The sequence below is a fragment of the Heloderma suspectum genome, chromosome 1 (assembly GCF_057233095.1).
Source record: "Heloderma suspectum isolate Gila_16-S chromosome 1, 16-S_ref, whole genome shotgun sequence".
NCBI lineage: Eukaryota > Metazoa > Chordata > Lepidosauria > Squamata > Helodermatidae > Heloderma > Heloderma suspectum.
Window position 1 is genome coordinate 66,134,787 of NC_139458.1, and position 20,568 is coordinate 66,155,354.

A 20,568-nucleotide genomic window follows, 5' to 3' on the forward strand; every position below is an offset into this window, starting at 1 on the left:
TGCTCCCCCTGTTCGCTCGCTCTGTTCGCTCGCTCTCTGGGAGCTTGCCTAAGAATAATAAGTCACTAAGAATAATAAGTCATAAGTCAATAAGTCATAATAATAAGAATAATAAGTCACTTATCAATAATGATAAGAAGAGTACTGTGAGTGAATGGTTAAGGGACATGCCATTCCCACCACCCCCAACTTGAAAGGGAATCTTTAATGTAATTAGAGCACAGATATATGTGGCAAAAGCTGCCTTCCATAATCATGAAATGGATTCTAAGTTTATGTCACAATAAATCTGCTAAGGTGCCACAATGCTGCTGTTTTTGCTGTGACAGACTATGTTGGCTACCCCTCTATTCGACTGTCTACCTTTTTTAAGCCTCTGAGCCTACAAGTTCCATTTAGCAACCATGTCTAATAGCCATTGATAGAACTATTCTCCATGAATCTGTTAATCCCTACGTAAAGCCTCCTAACCCCTTCATGGATCACTGCCTTGATGTGGCGAAGGGGCTTGCGTAACTCAGTGAAGCCATAAGCTATGCCGTGCAGGGCCACCCAAGACGGACAGGTCATGGTGGAGAGTTCTGACAAAATGTGGTCCATTGGAGAAGGAAATGGCAACCCACTCCAGTATTCTTGCCAAGAAAACCCCATGGAACGTAGTGTTGGAACGTAGTACATGGAGTGTTTGCGATGGATCATAGCAAACACTCTTTTCCAACAGCACAAGAGGCGACTCTACACATGGACATCACCAGATGGTCAATATCGAAATCAGACAGATTATGTACTTTGCAGCCAAAGATGGAGAAGCTCTATACAGTCAGCAAAAACAGGACCTGGAGCTGACTGTGGCTCAGATCATGAGCTGCTTCTTGCAAAATTTCGGCTTAAATTGAAGAACGCAGGGGAAACCACTAAACCATTCAGGTATGACCTAAATCATATCCCTTATGAATATACAGTGGAGGTGATGAATAGATTTAAGGGATTAGACATGATAGACAGAGCGCCTGAGGAACTATGGACGGAGGTCCGTAACATTGTTCAGGAGGCAGCAACTCAATCCATCCCAAAGAAAAAGAAATGCAAGAAAGCAAAGTGGCTGTCTGATGAGCTACTTTACAAGTAGCTGAGGAAAGAATGGAAGCGAAAAGCAAGGGAGAAAGGGGAAGATATACCCAACTGAATGCAGATTTCCAGAGAATAGCAAGGAGAGACAAGAATAGGGATGGCGGAGAATTTCTCCCCGAAACTTCGGGGGGCCGAGCGCCAATGTGTTCGGCCCCCCGAACAAGTTTCGGGGAGAAATTCTCCGCCCCCCCGCCCCCTGCACCCCCCCCGGGACGGGACTTACCTTTGGCGAATATCCCTCCCGGCGGTAGGTCCGGCCGGCGGTTCGTCGGGTCTTCGTCTGGGGCGGGAGCGGCAGCCGGTCTTTCGACTGGCTGCCACCGCCACCATTCCAATAAAAGAAAAAAAAAAACGCCCCCGTGATAGGCTACGTGATGATTAACGTAGCCTATCACGGCTAGATCTGCAAAGTCAGCCGTGATAGGCTACGTAAATCGTCACGTAGCCTATCACGGGTGACTTAAAAAAAAAAAAAAAAACCGTGTACGGATAATGGCAGCCCCCATAGGGAGCCGCCATTCACGTTCCTTATTTGGTCACTGTAGTCTACGTAAAGATTACGTAGACTACGGCGAAAATAAGGGCAACGCTATTTGCATTGCCCTTATTTTCGCCGTAGTCTAAGTAAAGATTTACGTAGACTACAGCGACCAAATAAGGAACGCGAATGGCGGCTCCCTATGGGGGCCGCCATTTGCGTACGCGCTTTTTTTTTTTTAAAGTCACCCGTGATAGGCTACGTGACGATTTACGTAGCCTATCACGGCTGACTTTGCAGATCTAGCCGTGATAGGCTATGTTAATCGTCACGTAGCCTATCACGGGGGTGGTTGTTTTTTTTTACTTTTAATTTCGCGGCCGGGCGAGGCGCCTCCTCCCCGGCCTGAATTTCGGCCGGGCGAGGCGGGAAGCCTCCCCCCCGGCCTGAATTTTGGCCAGGTGAGGCAGGAAGCCTCCCCTCCCGGCCTGAACTTCGCGGGGGGAGCAGCGAAGCACCTCCCCCCCACCGCAAAAAGCTGCGAGACCAGGTAAGTGACTTTCGTGCACCCCTAGACAAGAAGGCCTTCTTAAATGAACAATGCAAAGAAATTGAAGAAAACAATAGAATGGGAAAAACTAGAGATCTCTTCAAGAAAATCGGAGATCTCAAGGGAACGTTTTGTGCAAAGATGGGCTTGAGAAAGGACAAAGAAGGCAGGGAACTAACAGAAGCAGATGAGATTAAGAAGCGGTGGAAAGAATACACAGAAGAACTATACACGAAAGATCTGAATGTCCCTGATAGCCATGACAGTGCAGTCACTGAACTTGAGCCGGACATCCTCGAAAGTGAAGTCAAGTGGGCCTTAGGAAGCATTACTAACAACAAAGCTAGCGGAGATGACAGTATTCCAGCTGAGCTATTTAAGATCCTAAAAGATGATGCTGTTAAAGTGCTGCACTCCATATGCCAACAAATTTGGAACACTCAGGAGTGGCCACAAGACTGGAAAAGGTCAGTTTACATTCCAATTTCAAACAAGGGCAACGCCAAACAGTGTTCAAACTACTGTACTATTGCGCTCATTTCACATGCCAGCAAGGTGATGCTCAAAATCCTACAAGCTAGGCTTCAGCAGCATGTGAACTGAGAACTACCAGAAGTACAAGCTGGGTTTCAAAGAGGCAGAGGAACTAGAGATCAAATCGCCAACATTGGCTGGATCATGGAGAAAGCAAGAGAATTCCAGAAAAACGTCTATTTCTGCTTCATTGACTATGCTAAAGCCTTTGATTGTGTGGATCACAACAAACTGTGGCAAATTCTTAAAGAGATGGGCGTACCAGACCACCTTACCGGTCTCCTGAGAAAGCTGTACAAGGGTCAAGAAGCAACAGTAAGAATCGGACATGGAACAACCGATTGGTTCCAAATTGGGAAAGGAGTACGACAAGGATGTATATTGTTGCCCTGCTTATTTAACTTATATGCAGAGTACATCATGAGAAACGCCGGGTTGGATGAATCACAGGTTGGAATTAAGATTGCCAGAAGAATTATCAACAACTTCAGATACGCAGACGATACCACCCTAATGGCAGAAAGCGAAGAGGATCTAAAGAGCCTCTTGTTGAGGGTGAAAGTGGAGAGTGCAAAAGCTGGTTTGAAACTCAACATTAAAAAAACTAAGATCATGGCATCTGGCCCCATCACGTCCTGGCATATAGAAGGGGAAGAAATGGAAGCAGTGACAGATTTTACTTTCTTGGGCTCCAAGATCACGGCAGACGGTGACTGTAGCCATGAAATTAAAGGACGCTTGCTCCTTGAGAGGAAAGCTATGGCCAACCTAGACAGCATAGTAAGAAGCAGAGACATCACCTTGCCGACAAAGATTCATATAATCAAAGCTATGGTTTTCCCAGTAGCAACGTATGGCTGTGAGATCTGGACTCTAAGAAAGGCTGAGTGCCAAAGAATCGATGCTTTCGAACTGTGGTGCTGGAGAAGACTCTTACGCATCCCCTGGACTGCAAGGAGGTCAGATCAGTCAATCCTAAAGGAAATCAACTCTGACTGCTCATTGGAAGGACAGATACTGAAGCTGAAGCTCAAATATTTTGGCCACCTAATGCGAAGAGAAAACTCCCTAGAAAAGACCCTGATGCTGGGAAAGATTGAAGGCAAAAGGAGAAGGGGATGGCAGAGGTTGAGATGGCTTGATAGCATCACCGATGTAATGAATATGGACTTGAGCACACTCTGGGAGAGAGCGCAGGACAGGAAGGCCTGGCGTGCTATGGTCCATGGGGTCACGAAGAGTCGGACACGACTGAACAACAAAAGCCTCCTAAACTAATAGGTTGGTCATCACCAAATATTGCAGGAGGAATTTCCATAAATGAATTCTGTATTGTGTAAAGAAGTAATTTCTTGTGTTTGTCCTGCAAATTAATTTCATTTGGTGAACCCAAATTCTAATATTATGGGCAAGGGAGGGTTTTTTCCCCTCTGTCTACTTTTTCCACCCCATGCATATTTTAATAAATCTATATCATACCTTGGGATGCTTGAAATTTTTTTGTTTCATTCCACATTTTATTGTGAACTGGCCTGCTCTGTACTTTCCAGACTAATGTGTGGATCAGAAAGCATTTACCCTTGGAATGTCACACTTCTCTGAATTTTGCAATGCAGTTCTTGGCTAAAAAAATGATAAAAATGCATTTAAAATGTGTCTTTTGGGGGGAGAAAATACATGGAAGGAGCAATCCTGTGGCCACTAGTCAGTGGCTAAATGGCCATAGGATATGTCGGTTTCCGGGAACCAACCTTGGAGCCCACGCGCCGAGGTTGGTTCCTGGAGAACCGACATTCCCCTACTCCCATGCTGCCTTGCAGGCAGCTCAGAATGGCCACACGCTCTGTACCCAGAAGAGGAGTGCAGAGCGGTGAAAATAGGGCATTCCTGGGGGTGTTCCGGGGCAGGGAAGTTGGAAATGCCAGTACGACACATCCTATGTGTTGTCCGGCAGTTGCTTCCCCCACTCTGCCTTCTTGCGGCTAGACAGTCGAAATCAGCTGTCTAGCCGCAAATGTAGGGTGGCTGAAGCATGGAGGGGATGATCCCCATAGTGGTTACCCCTGAGTTCAGAGGTGGCTGCTTATCCCTATAGGATTGCAGCGTTAGAAATCTGTATGTTGTGAAAAAACTTGTATTGTTTTGTTTTATTTTAATCACAGCTTAATGCAGAAACAGGATAGAACTGACTTATGTCAAACTAACATGTACCAGAAATAGACTGATCCCTCCCTCCCTAATCCTAGCTCCCATCATGTTGGCACCAAAAGCGTTCCACCCTACTCCAGAGGCTTCTTGCATTTGCAAGTAATCTGATGTGCACATCTATGTGCAAGGGCTTATCCATTTTCTACCAGAGGGGGCAACCTTGAGTATATAGATCTGGGCTGAAATCCAGCATTGTACAAGAAGTCCATTTGTGTGATGGGACTTTCTCCTTCTCCCTGACCCCCCCCCGACCCCTGCACTCCCTGAAAATCTGCTCCAGACAATCCCACAACTCCCATGAGCAGATTTTGAGGGCACATGGGGGGCTGCAGGGGGATTCAGCCTTCCCTGTTTGATTTAAGCAGTTCTTTCAGTGGGAGCAGTTAAGTCTTCCTTCAACTACTTTCATGTCTGGTTTCTATCCCTACCTAGACTTTAGCCAATTCCCCTATCAAGCTCCACCCCAGTTAACTCACAGGCCTAATGTGAGGGCTTGGAAGGCAGTCTCTATTCTGGCCAGGTTCAAATTCCACCTGGAACCTTGAATGCTGTTCACTAGGCATCTCCTGAAGTCTTCACTCTGGTCCAGCAGCTGCTCAGTCTTCAGACCCCTGCCACCAGCTGTCACTTGGGCTTCAGCTCTTTCCTTTGAGCGTTTTCCTCTCCTCGCTCTTCAGCTTCTGCTTCACGTTCTCTCAGCTCAGTCTGTCTCCCAGTCTTCTAGCTGCTCTTCCTCCTGGCTGATGTCTTCTTCAGGCTCCCCAGCCTCTCACGAAGACACCTCCTCAAGCCTCTCTCCAGTCAGACTCCTGACAGACTCAGACTCCCCACAGTTGGACTCTCCACAGCTCCTTATATTCATTGTAGTCAGAACCCTCCAGCCAGTTAGCTTTGGGGTGGCCAACATTCCATCACCCCATCTCCATGTAAACTGTTGACCAGTGGGCATCTTTAGAGTTTTCAGTTATTCTCCAATCTTATGGTACCAGTTTCAGTCCTACCTTCCTATATAAATAGAGAAAACCTGGCCTCACCTCCTAGTGGTAACAGTAACTGCCAATTTGCCAGGTCAGGATATCTACAATGTAAGTAACTCTCCTCAGGCACAAGGCTTAAGTAAAATGCATACATTTTTCTTCAGATGTTAACCCCTTCAGACCTTCAGTGGTTGAAATGAAATATAACAGTTAAACTTTTACCTCAGTCTCTTCACAGTGCTTCAGTCTACAAAGTCAAATTTTAAAAAGGGCAATGTGGATTAAGTTTTACTTGAATGGGCAAGGAATATATTTCCAAAATGTTTCATACAGTTTCTAAGACGTTCTGTAGCTTTCTCCACCAGTGCCTTCAATCAGTAATTCAAACAAGCACATGCATTCCTGTTAGTACATGATCCTCACAGATTGCTACACTTCAGAAGGTGTAATGCTATTACCCTTGTCAAAGAGAAGATTTTAGTTAACATGTTACCTGTCTTCTTTATCATCAGCTTTGCCTACATAAGTGTGCTTTGAATAAGGTCCATTTAGAGAGAAATGGAATAACTGTATATTTTTTTTAATGTACAGGAAATATTCTGAAAGGGTTGCTTGGAGTGTTGGAATTTTCATCAGTAATACTGAGAAGTACATAAACAATAGCATTTTCATTGTTGTAAAACTGTATCATATTAGTGTGGCTTGGATCTACCCCTCCAAGAGTGTGAGGGGGGCGGGATTCAATTTTTCCTATGGCCCCTTGAATGCTGCCCCAGGGACCATAGGATCGTGCCATTAATTAACAAACAAATGCAATAGACTTTTAGTTTGTACATATTTCATGTCAAGTGACTAATGATGGTTTTTTATATTCCCCCTGGAAAATATTAATAATAAATGAAAGTACTTTGATAAGGTTATCCAAGTCAAATAGCAATATTTTTCATGATTAAATCCATTCTCTAGAGGAAATTAGAGTTGTTGACCTGCAGTTATCTCCCTGTGCAAGATCCCAATGGATCTATATCCATATGGATGTAGCAGCCTAGGATTTTATCTTATATCAGGGGTGGGCAAATTGTGCCCCTCCAGATGTTTTGGCCTATAATTCCCATCAGCCCTAGCCAACATAGCCAGTGGTGCAGGATGATGGGAGTTGTAGGCCAAAACATCTGGAGGGCCACAAGATGTCCACAAGATCATCAGCATTCCCACCATGGCACCATTAACGGCAATGACTTCAAATTGCTCACTTATCTGGCACCCCTTCCCAACTTTTTTCAAGATAGGCATATATAGGGAGAAATCAACATTGGATGTCTGCTTGGCAATGGGACTTCCCATTCCACTTTTCCCCTGTACCCCAAAATCTGCTCTGGAGCATATTTTGGGAGTGCATGGGGGACTGCAGAGGGGAGGGGAAATCTGTTACAGCAAGTGTCTGTTCTGTTGGCTGACGGACTCTATTGGATTTCACCCATAATTATTGTATGGCTCCACATCGATTATTCCCGGTCCTGCTGCATTGTACCACCACTACACTAAATGAACCCATCCCAGATAACCCCAACCGCAACATTCTGAAATGATTACACTGGATATTTCAATACATGGTGTGATGGATATAATATTATAAAGGAGGGATTAGGCAAGCCATCTTTACCCGCTGAAGCATCTGTGTGTCTGTGAGCAGCAACAGTGTCCACCTGAGTGGCTCTTAAGAGGCATGGCCCAGCACACTAATCTACAGAAGCCCAAGGCAGCAGCCTTGGGTAATGGCCAAAGTGCAGTGCCAAAACACATTGCCCATTTGGTAGCTGTAGAGGGGTGAGATATTCTCCTTTGTCTTTCTCTTTCTCTTTCTCTCTCTCTCTCTCTCCATACTATAGTAGTTTAATTTGCATGAAATAGTTAATTATTCTAGATTTTGTTGGATTATGTTGATTTAACAATTTGGTGCAGAATAGGGCACTGAAATGATCAAGGGGCTGGAGCATCTCCCCTATGAGAGAAGGTTACAGCATCTGGGATTGTTTAGCTTGGAAGAAAGGAGGGTAAGGGGAGACATGATAGAGGTCTACAAAATTATGCATGGTGTGGAACAAGTGGATAGGGAGACATTTTTCTCCCTCTCTCATAATTCTAGAGCCTGGGATCATCTCATGAAGCTGATTGGTGGGAGATTCAGGACAGATAAAAGGAAGTACTTCTTCACACAGTGCATAGTTAAACTATGGAATTCACTACCACAGGATGTAGTGATGGCCACCAATTTGGATTTCTTTAAAAGGGGTTTGGACAAATTCCTGGAGGAAAAGGCTATCAATGGCTACTAGTCATGATGGCTATTTGCTACCTCCAGTACCAAAGGCAGTGAGCCTATGTATGCCAGTTGTTGGGAAACATGGGTGGGAGGGTACTGTTGTGCTTGTGCCCTGCTTGTGGGTTCCCGGTCAACAGCTGGTTGACCACTGTGTGAACAGAATGCTGGACTAGATGGACCCTTGATCTAATCCAGCACAGCTCTTCTTATGTTCTTAATTACTTGGTTTGTGTAATTTTAGTTTAATTGTTGATAGTATGTATCATTTAATTAATTAATTAATTAAAATGCCAACATTTAAATGAGTAAGTAGTCCTGAAGAGTGCAATCTTTTGCCCACTTCAATACACAGTAAGATTGACAGTATTTGGGGGGTGGGGGTGATGTTTTAGTGGCTGATAATCCAGCCCATCTGTGCCAAATATAGAGAGAAGCCCTAAGATTGCAAATTCATTTTCTGAGTTGGGAAATCCTGGGGAAAGGCAACAGATAAGGGATTCCCTTTGTGTAGAGCAAACCCTATTAATTGCTAGAACAGTCCAAAATTTACCTCCAACTAAATCAAATAGAGGAGAAACTTGAGAATTTGGTTGTATTGTTGAAAGCACTGGGAAAAAGAATAGCTATTACAATATATCAGTTAGACAAGCAGTATAAGCCTGGAAGATCTAAACAGGTGGGGCAGGTAATTACTAGCTCCCAGAATAATTTAGTATTGCAGCCCTCTAAATTAGTCTTTGCCATCCTTCCTTTTAAGGGCAATATTCCTTACCAGGGTTCAAGGAGATTCGCAATTCAGCATCTATGCTACCTCCTTGGGGGTACCCAAGAGTGAAATAGGTCTTTCTAAAATAAAGAGTTTGCATGGTAGTGCTTCAGTAAAGAGATATCACCTAATATTTAAAACATCAAGGTGTCTAACTTTACTTTTTAGAGAAAAACAAACATTAAATATGGCTTGATTCCATCTAGAATATTTTATGATACGGCAAAGAAACCTTTGTTAAATACTGGAAGTAGTAATTATTTGGGAGGTTGTTTCGAGAACTGAAGAGTTAAACTGTCCGCAAAGGGAGAAAGTGGTATTTCAGAGGATTTAATTCATTGGGGGTGCTCCAACTGTTAATCCGTTGACTCTGTGTCCTTTAGAATTTATTGCATGTTCAAATTCTGGGCAGGTTAAGGTTGAGAAACATTTCAGCTTCAGTAATTGATTATTCTTTGGAGCCCTAGGAAGAAAAGCTCTTGAGTTCTTATGCAGCCCTTCCACATGATGAGCAAAAGCTATTTTGCATTGGTTATCAGTACTAAAAAGTAAGCTTTTAACTTGGGGGGTAAATCAAGAGCTGCCCACAACCAGGCATTTGTCGAATTTTCTGTTCTTGTTCAAGATCAACAGGCAGCCCAGTCTCCTAGAAATTTAATTGATTTGGAGCTTCCAGCTGAGATTGTACTAAGAGAATCTTATCTATTTAATTTGTAGAGAAACAGCCAAGTCCTGAGGAATGGCAAGGCTTTAGATTGTTACAGAGCTGGTCCTCCATGAGGTGGGGTGAATGCACCACCTCAGGTGGGAGAGTGGAAGGAGCAGCAAATCACGTGCCCTCCCCGTGCTAGGAAGGTCCCTTGCTGTTGCCTCCAGCAAGGCAGCTCTACATCAGCTGCTGTCCTGCTGTGGCAAGCAGCCAGTGGAGTTCTCTGGAGCAGCTCTGGCTTTCTCTGATTATTGTGATTGTGCTCCTTATTCTGGAACACACAAGTAACCAAAATGACCTCAATCCCCTTTTAAACTATCACAGAATGATCTAATGAGATGATTTGGTTCACATGTTTGGGCATTACTTGATTGGGCCTTAGGCCCCGGTGCTTCTTCCTCTCCCACTCATCCCTCCTCTCCTCACATGCTCTGATTCCCTTCCTACGTTTACAGTAAACTATAAGTTGCTTTACATCAAAACTGGCAAACTACACTCCCTACAAATGAGAAAAGCAAACCACAGCTTGATTCAGGTAAGTGCAAGCCATAGATTGCTGGTTGGGATGTAGCAGTAACCTATGATTTGCTAGAAAAGGAGAAATGTGGGAGGGTGAGGGGAGTGGTGGTGGTGCAGGGAGCATGTGAGCCCAAGGCTTGGTCATATAATTCCAAACCATAATTTGTTGTTACACATGAACCTTGCTCTCAACTGTATGAATTTAACAGAAAACAATATATAACTGAAAGTTCCTCTTTTCTCATTCTTTATGTGAAAAATGTATGGACGTTACCATCTTTAAACAAATGTGTTGCTTTGGAACTTGTATGGATTTGGGACCAATCTATCACTGAGTTAAACTTTGCAGGTATTTTCTATTTTCTCAAATGGCTCTCATGTCTTCTGGCAGGATGATGAAGTAGTGCTTCAGTGCGTTGCCAGCATTCACAAAGAACAGCGGAAGTTCTGCCTGGCAGCTGAGGGGCTTGGGAATCGCCTTTGCTTTTTGGAACCAACTTCAGAAGCTAAAGTAAGAATCCCTTCTGCAAGTGTTTTTAGTTAGGGTAATTGATAGTCATAAATCCACAAATGGTTATTAAAACAATTAATTGTGCTTCCTGTAATATGTTATATATAAAATGCAAAATATCAAATTATTTTCCAATTCACTGAGTTTTGCTGAATTGTATAGTCTCAAGTTAAATCTTTTGCTGCCAGCTACTTTGCAATTCAAGGTTAAAAACTCTGCTTAGCTAACTGTCTGCCTCTATATACACTAAATCAACCTCAAGATTTTTCGAGGAGGCCTTACTGGTTGTTCCACAACCAACCGTGTGTCACCAGGTAATAGCATGTAAGTGGGCCTTCTAGCACCCACCCTCCAAATCACTATCTCACATATGGTTCCAGAGCTCGAAACTGGTGCCTTCAAGAGGCATTTAAAGCTCACATCTGTTTGCTCAGGCTTTCTCTGACATGTAATTGACCATGGCACTGCTCTGTTTTACTGGTTTTGTTGCAATGTTTTTAATGTATTTATTATTTTATATTGTTTTATATGTGTGTTTATGGAAACCTCTTAGAGATTGTATGATATCAAGTGGGATACAAATAATTTAAATAAATAAATAAATATTAAACTGCATAGCAAGCTATTCATGGAACTGAGGGGACTTCCAATTGCAGTTTGTGATAAGTCAACAATACTGTTGAATATTGCAAGACCTTAATCACACCCAAACTATTTTTTGGCTTCTGACCAATGAATACAGTCTATCTATCCCTCCATCCATACTACTTTTATACTGCATAATATCCTAAAATTTCTAAGAGATTCACAATAAATATAATATACAGTCTAAAACCAATGTAAAGACAGCATAAAAACAATACATAATTAAAAACATTACAACAAAACACTCATGAAATGGAGCAGTGTCATAATCCGTTACAGGTCAGGGAAAGTCAGTGTAAACAAATAAGTCTTCAGTATGTAGTCTTCAGTATTTTGAAGCTGATACCAACTGGTGGAAAGAAATTACCACATCACAACATTCCTATGAGGCACATGTTTGTTGTTCCCATTTTACAGGCTGGGAATTGAGGAGGGGAAATGGTGGTTTATCTGAGTTTGACTAAAAGAGAACATGGATACAGTTTTCCAGATCCAAAAACAATGTCTATCCAAAATATCTCTCTCTCTGTCTTTAAAACTTTTTTGAAGTATATGGTTCTGTTTCATAAATCTTCATAAACATGTTTTTAATGCAAGTTTGCCAACAAAGCTTTGATTACTTTGGCATTTAGCTTTCTGTTCTGCCGATCTGCTTTTGCCAGAAACACCATCTCCTTTCAGTCATTGACATAAAGTGTAGCTTCAGTGAAGGCTGAGTCAGTGAATAAGTAATGCAGCAGTCTAATTGAAGGCGTCTAGGACAATGAATAAGAAACTGAGAAGATGAAGGGAGTGAGTGTAACTGGCAACAACAAAAAGGTATGGGTGAATTAATGGAAATGGTATAGCCCCAAGGAAGTGGAGGAGAGAAAGAATGAGGATATCAAAATCATTCTGTTTCCAGAAACCACTTCCTTTGACCCTATGAGCCTCCTAGGCCAAAGGGAGGTGGCACTGAGAGCAGGCAGAGGGGAACTGGGTAGGGGAGACAGAAAAAAAAACAGGTGGGCAACTACAGCAAGTGGTGACTGGTTACTGACTCTCAGTAATTCGTTGCAAGACTGCCACAGAAGTGTTTGGCATATAGGATATAAGGATTTTATTAGATTCTTAGGAATTATAGAGTTACATGAATGAAGCAGAAAAATTACAGCAGTTGACATTGTTGCAGAACTGCTATCAGAACTAGCACACCTAGTGCAAGCAACAGCTGGTCTAATGAAATCAAATGAGTTGTGCACTTGCCAACTCCCAACTGGATACGAAGCTTCTATGCCAGGGGTGGGGAACCTGTGGCCCTCCAGATGTTGTTGGGCTTCAACTCCCATGATTAGGGCTGATGGGTGTTGAAGTCCAATAATAACACAGTCCCCCACCTATGCCTTTAAGATCTCTGGTTGTCCTGTACCAGTCTGGCCAAGGACCCAAAATGGAAATAATACTTATTAGAGCAGACAGCGGAGATCCAGAGGCAGTTTTTTCTGGGCCAAGGAGCCATGTTTTAGACTGGAGTCAAAGCTTAAGCATTTACATACTGGTGCAGATTTCATGGCTGCCCAGGCCCTGTCCCTTTGTGGTGAGCTGGAAGGATCTAAAAAGAACAAAGCTGTGGCTTGGAGCCTTTGAAAGGCCTCTAGGTACATCCATGCTTACAGGGGAGTAAGAGGTCTTGGGTGAGTGATGTCTTGGTGCAGAAGAGGCTCCTTCTTTTTAAATGTTTTTTTATTAAATGATTTTTGGTTTTCAGATATAAACATCACAATACTGAACAAAGAAGAGACTCCTTACTTGAGAACACCAGTTCATTGTCCTTGAGTTCAGAGTCAGGCATCCAGCCTTCCTCCTTTGAGCAAACTGCAGTTTGCTCTCCCTCAGTTATGCCATGAACATGGGACTGCAAAGATACCTCAAGGTCACTGTTCGAGGTGACTCAGGACTGGGTCATGACAGCAGGGTATCATATGTTTACTCTGTCATGATGTGGCAGGCATCCTGCTGCTCAGGCTTATTTTGTTCCCCTACCTGTTGAAATGGAAAATTCCACATTATAGAAAGAGAAATAGCCATTAAGAATTTGGCAGCTGTGACTCATTATTAAAATTGTAAGAGTCATTTACTCTGCCTGCATGAAAAAGGCAGAGTAATGAAAAAAGGCAGAGCATGAAAAAGGCAAATACATAATTCAAAAGAAAGTGACAGACTATGGCATAACCTGAACAAATCTATCATTCAGATTCCTGAGAGATAGATTTGTTCTGGAATTCGGTGTGACTGAAATGAATTTGAATAATTAATTGTACTGTTCGGCTAGCTTAGAGAAATTTGGAGTCTGTATGGCAACTAACAGTTCGGTAGATGTTGGACTTTGAATGGCTAACATTAGTTTACTGGCAAATAATCGGTCCTGGATGTGTATTTAGTTATGACTGATAGTTCAATGTGAATGTTGTTTTTAGTTATATGTTGTTTGTATATATTGTCTGTGTGCTTGTCTGTGCTCTTTTATAAATGGCTTTTAAACTTTTTATATTGTATTTAATGTTTTAACTTCTGTAAACTGCCCAGAGAGCTTCAGCTATGGGAGGGTATAGAAATGCAATCAATCAATCTATCAATCAATCAATCAATCAGTCAGTCAATCAATAAATTTATTTGTCTTCTTTTACCCCAAGTTGCTTGCTTGATCCATAGCAGACCAGCAGAAATTATAACATTTTGATATTTCAAGTTGCATGAAAACATGCTCAGCAGAAGTGGGATCAATACTCTGGAACAGAGATAGTAAAAAATGCATCATTTTACTTAAAGATCCAACTTGCTCTTTACTGTAACTGCCCTCTTCCTCCCTGTAAAATGGCATGGAGCCATTATATTCTTAAACAAGAATATAAAAAATTAAGGAAAAAATAACAAAAGAGAAATTTTGCCATAAACCAATGTTTGCTTTCTATATCAGAATGTATTTCTTTTTATTAACTTATAAAATTAATTTATATAGATTAAAATCACAATCCCAAAGGTAAAAATTAATAGATTTTAGATCATTCTTTCAAGTGTTAATGAAGTGAATCAATACACCTGCTCTGCACCAATTTTGTGACAGTGTTTTTTAAACTCTGGTTTCAGCTTGGTTAACAAATGCAAGTGATACATAAATTCTACCTTAAGTCATATAGGCTTGTAGTCCCAGAGGTTACTTACACGGCTTCCAAAGCATAATCTAAATGCAATAGTGCTTTGTAAATATTTTGAGGATAGCCGACGGCGCATCCACACACACAAATTGTCATTTGATGTTCAAGTCATCAAATGATGACTGTGTGAACCAGCCCCAATACTGACAAGAATCACAGTGGAAGATGGTTTTTTTTACAAAACCAGATTAGAAGTGCATATAGAGGACCAAGGTTTATGCTTTGTCTACTTGAATGAGAGCCTAGGAAGGGGGCTGTTCAAACAAAGAGAATACCTGCTAAGAAAAAGGCAATACACTTTCCCCAATAGGGAGCAATGATATTTTTAAATTAGTGGGGAATATGTTCTAACCTTGGCTACATACATGACAAATCATTTGAGATTATTCAAGGAATGATCCAGTACTAGTCTACTTGTATGTTCTGAAGCTGGAAATGTGTAGAAAGGGGTCTTTATAAAGAAAGAACATAAACCATATAGTTCAGTTGTTCATTTTTGTTTTGGCAAGGCAGTGCACCATTGGCTTCCACAAGCAAGTCAAGCTGTCCTGATCAGATTCATTTTGTCAAGCCATCAGGAAATCCCCTCTTTTCCTAAGGCCCTGTAAGGCCTTGGGCCTGAACCAAGCTATCAGTAGTTTTAAAGGGGTTTAGATGATCCATAATGCTCTCTGACTTTGGCCAGTTGGCTGCTGTTTTCCCTAACAGGCCTCTTGATTTACCAGGATGAGTCAAAGGTCGATAGTGCAGCCTCAGCACATTCCATACCAAGGAGCTGGAGAGTCTTATAAAGATGTGCCTGGGAAGTGAAGCTTGTTTGCCTTAAAGCTGCAGGTGTCTATGCTGGGAAAGTTGTAGATGAATGCTAAATAATGCTTGCTGTTGTCATGCTGCCTCACTGCTGACATGTATGGTATAAAACCCATTTTACCCCCTGGCTCTGGGTTCAGAGAAGCTGTCTGATCCAACCATTGGGTACGCCTGTGTGCTGTAAGTTACTCAATAAAGTACTCCTTGTAAGTAAACCTGGATCTGATTTATCACTATCTTGGCTCCTCTAATTTAAGAGGCCTACTGCAGGGGCAATACAGGCCTTAACCACTGTGATGGCATTCCAGCTTAGCTTACTTTGAATTTGTCAACAGCCATAGCCAAGTTCATTCATGACTCCTGCATCTAAAGTACAATAAGGGCACCTCACCTCCACAGCATAGCTTGTGGAAGGACAACCTATTCAGAGAGCAAATAGAGGAGGGGCAATTCAGTTGGGCAAGTTAGACAGCAGACCAGCAGATGTATGATCTCCACCTAGTGGAAACAGTGCGGTAGACAAGTGGTAGAGATCTGAGCAGCTGCTGTTTATGTGACACTCTGTCCACCTGCACAGACAAGGCAGGACTGCCCATGAAAATCAGCTCTGAACTGAGCTGATAGGCCTGGGGGGGGGGGGGGACATCCAGGCAGAACAGCCAGGTCATTCTACCTGGACATGGCGACATCAGAAGTAGCTTTCCCCATCACTGGTCTATTATTGTTAACCAGTTTGACATGTTTAAAATGAATAAAGCTGTGGCCTCCTTGTTCCAAACTTCATGCCTCTTTGTTCCTTGCTGTCCACAACTGATAAGTAATACCATGCCAGTGCTGGATCTTCCAATGACATGGCAAAGCCAAATTGTAACACCACTTTCATTCTTTGTATCATTTCTCCTATCCTCTATTCGTAAGACCTGAGTAGCAGTCTTCCTACATAGTCTCTGCTAGGAAAGATGAAGTGGTCAGGGCTACATTATGCTTATCCACAATAATGTGTAAAATATATTATCTTTATATATGGAGGTAGCAATCCTATGGCAGCTAGACGGCCATAGGATATCTGGTTTTCCAGGAACCGACCTCGGAGCTCACGCTCCAAGATTGGTTCCCAGAGAACCGACCTCCCCCCTCCTCTGCGCTGCCTCAGAGGAGCATGGAGCGGCTCCAGGGGGCGTTCCACGGCGGGGAGAGCGGAAATGCCTGTACGACACATCCAATGTGTCATACCGCAGCTTCTTGCCCTGCTCTGCCCTCCCGCAGCTAGACAGCAGAAAATGCAGGGCAGGAGAAATGTGGAGAGAATGATCCCCTCCGTGCTTCTGCTGCTCTGCTTTGGATAGGCAGTCGCCTCCGACTTTGGAGGTGGCCGCCTATCTGAATAGGATTGCGCCCTAAAATAGATTTTATATTATCTGTCAAGGAAGATAGAGTTAGCCTCTAGTTAAGGGAGCTCACAGCAACCCTCACAAAGCTTTTACACATCTTTGCAAATTGTTAATAATAAATATAAAATAATAGAATAGAATAAGTCTGAAGAAAAAAAAGGTTATGCTACACCGCAGCTCAAATCTACAGACTGCAATTGTTTCACCATCTCATGTTTGTGTGTGTGTGAATGTGTGTGTGAATATCTCAATAACATTTTTCCAGTATCTGTGCTGCACGCAGCCCCTTAAGGTGTAAGAATGAGATAAAGGAAAATGGTTTTATAAGTAAAATAAAATCCACCAGTGTAGTGCATACTTGTCTTATGTCTTTGAATGCTGCAGAAAACCTCTGTCTCTTTTTCAGTCTGAGAATGAAGTAGAAAATGCAAATGAAATTCTAGTTAAGATAATAAGAAATCAAACTTAGTAAAATTGTACTTATATCATTGAAGTTTTATAGTACCGTAATGGCTTCCATCAAATCAATTATCTGCACACAGTAACTTCTTATTCTTTTTCAGCAGCCCAGGCTAATGTTAATGGGCACAACTGATCTAAGCACATTAAAGTCATGTTGATTTCAGTGGAAAAATTAGGCACACGCTTAACTCTTTCTTGCTAAAATCAATGGGAACTAAAAGTGTTTGGCTGGATCTTGTCTATGTTTTTACAGCAGTTATAATCTTTCTGCTCATTACACAGATAGTATATAATTAATTAATCTGCTAAAATGTACTGTCTTCATAATGTTTGTTCACAACCTGAAGAAATTTTCGTGTGGTTTTAAGAACAATTACTATGCATACATTCTACTTTGCAGTTTATTGTTCCATTTTCTGAACCTGCAAGTACAGCTATTATTTTGTTCTTAGTTCTCATTTGAGTGATGGAGCTAAGATGTGGATACAATTTTTATTGTTTCCAAATTTCACCATACCAAAACAACTGGATTTTCCATGGCTGGGTTAACCCATGGACTAAGGGGGCTACAAACCCCCAGCCCATCATCTTCACTGGGTAGCCCAGATTTCAAGTAAAAAAGAGAAAGCCTCTAGCTCTTGTAGAACCCAAGATATGAGATTAAATGTTGAGGCACTATTATGTCCAATTGTTTTGTGATAAATGCTACCATCTTTTAGTGTGTTTAGCCAATGAGTAAAGTCACAGGTATGATTGACATTTCAGGAGCATTGCTAGCAACAGATATTGTGTTTAGAGTGACCATTTGTCTACAGAAGGGATTTCTTAGTTCATTTTGAATCCACAGAAAACAATTTAAAAATCCATAATTTTAGTGTAGCTATGATGGGGTAGTAGAATATCCAGCCAAAACCAAGTAGCAATAACGAGAGGAGTTCATGCTCTTTGTAGGTCAAGTCATTTCATCCCCCCCCCCCAACTGGATTTGTTTTCACTGAGATTTTAAATAATTTTTAATTGTCTTGCCAATGCAAATAAAATACCCCCATTATACCATAGTGTGTGTGTGTGTGTGTGTATGCGTGCGCATGCAGGGGTTGCACTGTGGCTAATCATCAGCACTGCAGAGTAGCCCATTGTTGATATACGCATATTGTTGTGAGGAGTAGTGTATGATATCCCTGCAATGTAGTCCAGTGTTGTTAACCCATCTGCTGGTGTGTTGTCATTTTTAGGAAAATGCAGTTGAGGTTGGAGGCTGTGAAGTTAAGGGCTATAAAACAACCAGAGCGAAGGAAGGGTGGGTGAAGAAGAGAGATTTAGGTTGCAATTCTATGCACACTTACCTGTGAGTCTTATTGAAGACAATGGGATTTTTTTCTAAGTAGACAATCCTATATACACTTATCTGGGAGTAGTAAGTCCCACTGAATTAAGTAGTAGTTACTTCTAACTAGGCAAGTATAGGATTGCACTGTCAATAACGTCTGTTTGAGTTGATTATAATGCGATTATAATGCAGAGGACAGAGGGATATGCATGGGGCAAATGAGAAGCCAGAGGATATCTTTTTCCAATTTTGAATTTTTAAGATGAGGTGCTGTCAGTGGTTAGGATTTAGGTCCCTTCCCAGTGTGTCTATATTAAGAAAAAAATCCAAGTGGTATATTGGATGCATCTAGTCACTAGTGCACATGTGTGGACACAGTAAAGCAAGACAATTATATTTTTTCAAGTATATTTTTTTAAACTTGATTTTATCACAGTTATATTCTGTGTTTCCTCCAGGAGCTAAAGATCTCCCTATTTTTATCCTCACAAGAACCATGAGAGGTAAATTAGGCTGAGAAGTAGTGACTGGGTATTTGTGCAATCTCTGTGTGTGTGTGTGTGTGTGTGTTTGTGAAAGAGTTTCTGTGTTTATGTTTCCTAAGTCATGTGTGCTTTAAAAGGAGAACTAATAACAGGGAGCTTGTGTCTGTATTTGAATTTGGGCTAGGTATTAGTCTTTTTGCTTCCAGGAAAGCATGAAGATGATTTCCAGTAAAATATGTAGTAAAAATGTTTCTGCATGGTGGTTGTAGATATAATACCTTTCTTTGACTTGTGTGTGCACAAATGCTGTGTGTTAATTTAGTGTCCTGGCCAGAGTAGGAGCCCCAATACAGCCTGCTAGCCCCAGGGCCCATCATGGTCTTGATCCAGCCCTGGATACTTTACTTTCGGAAAAACAACTATAATGCCTCATCTTGTACTGTCTGTATTACTTTGTTGCTTCACCTGTCCAAGAGGATTAATGGGAGAACTATATCACTGCAATTAGGATGTGTTCTACATTTCACTAGCTGATGAATGTAAATAAATGTTTTCTTTATTACTCTATTGGGGACAGCAGTTTCATGGCAACAATCTCACCACTGCACAGGATTTTAAGAGTATAATACAATTGAAGTGGTCACTTCCACATTGATAAAAAAGAGGAAATGTATCACCTAAAAAAGAGAACTCAGATTTGCATAAAATGAGATGTTAATTTATATGTATAGATGCCGAATGAGAAATAATTACTACAATATAAATAGATATACAATACAACTCACCATACTGTGTGACGAGGTGACCTCTGTGCCTGCTCAGTCTGCTGTCCAGGACCAGGTGCTGTTGAAGGGGCAACTTCGAGGCCCCCGCTGCTCTCCCTTCTTTGTGTTCTTTATCTTTAAACTGTACTTGTATTAGATAGCCTTTTAAACAGAGGATGTGTCTTCTGTAAAGTGGCCAACCTAAACACAACATGGCCAACCTAAAGACAATTGCAGCATTTGCCATAACAATAAATGAGCTTCTAAACTATTTTTTTTTAAGTAAGATTGATGTTACCCATGATAATTGGCATATGTGTCATTTTTCAAAATCGTTGAAAACACTAGGAGCTGCAAGACCAGAACATAGAAATGTAATCTGGATGATAAATTTGATGCAGTATTTAGTGTCCCAACTTTTGCAAACCAGTCCCTACAGTATTTTTTAATATTTAATTTTGTTTATTTATAAACAAAAATACAAAATAATTAAATAACTTTAACAGGAGAAAGAGTACCACAAACCAATACAATACAATATAGTACCACTTCATCCTATCCTATATATATATTAGTTAACACAAAACACTATTCCAATACCTAATAAATGGGTTCCACTTAAAGAAAAAAATCTCTTTGAAGGATTAGCCCATTTCTTTTATGGACCATCTCTGTTGATTTGTCCGTATGACCCAATTTAAATAACCATTCCCTAGTACTTGGAATAGTTGCTGATTTCCAATATTTTGCCAACACAATCTTTGCAGCCACCAAAAGATTA

The 20,568-nt window shown here is 41.6% G+C and overlaps 1 protein-coding gene across 1 annotated transcript in view; it reads left to right on the forward strand.

The window, feature by feature from the left end:
* The window catches only part of RYR3 (ryanodine receptor 3), a 593,263-nt gene that overhangs the window by 85,301 nt on the left and 487,394 nt on the right, over nt 1–20,568 (forward strand). The window contains exon 2 of the mRNA XM_084844796.1: nt 10,587–10,706. Coding sequence (XP_084700922.1) covers nt 10,587–10,706 — 120 coding nt within the window. The remainder of the gene's footprint in view (nt 1–10,586; nt 10,707–20,568) is intronic.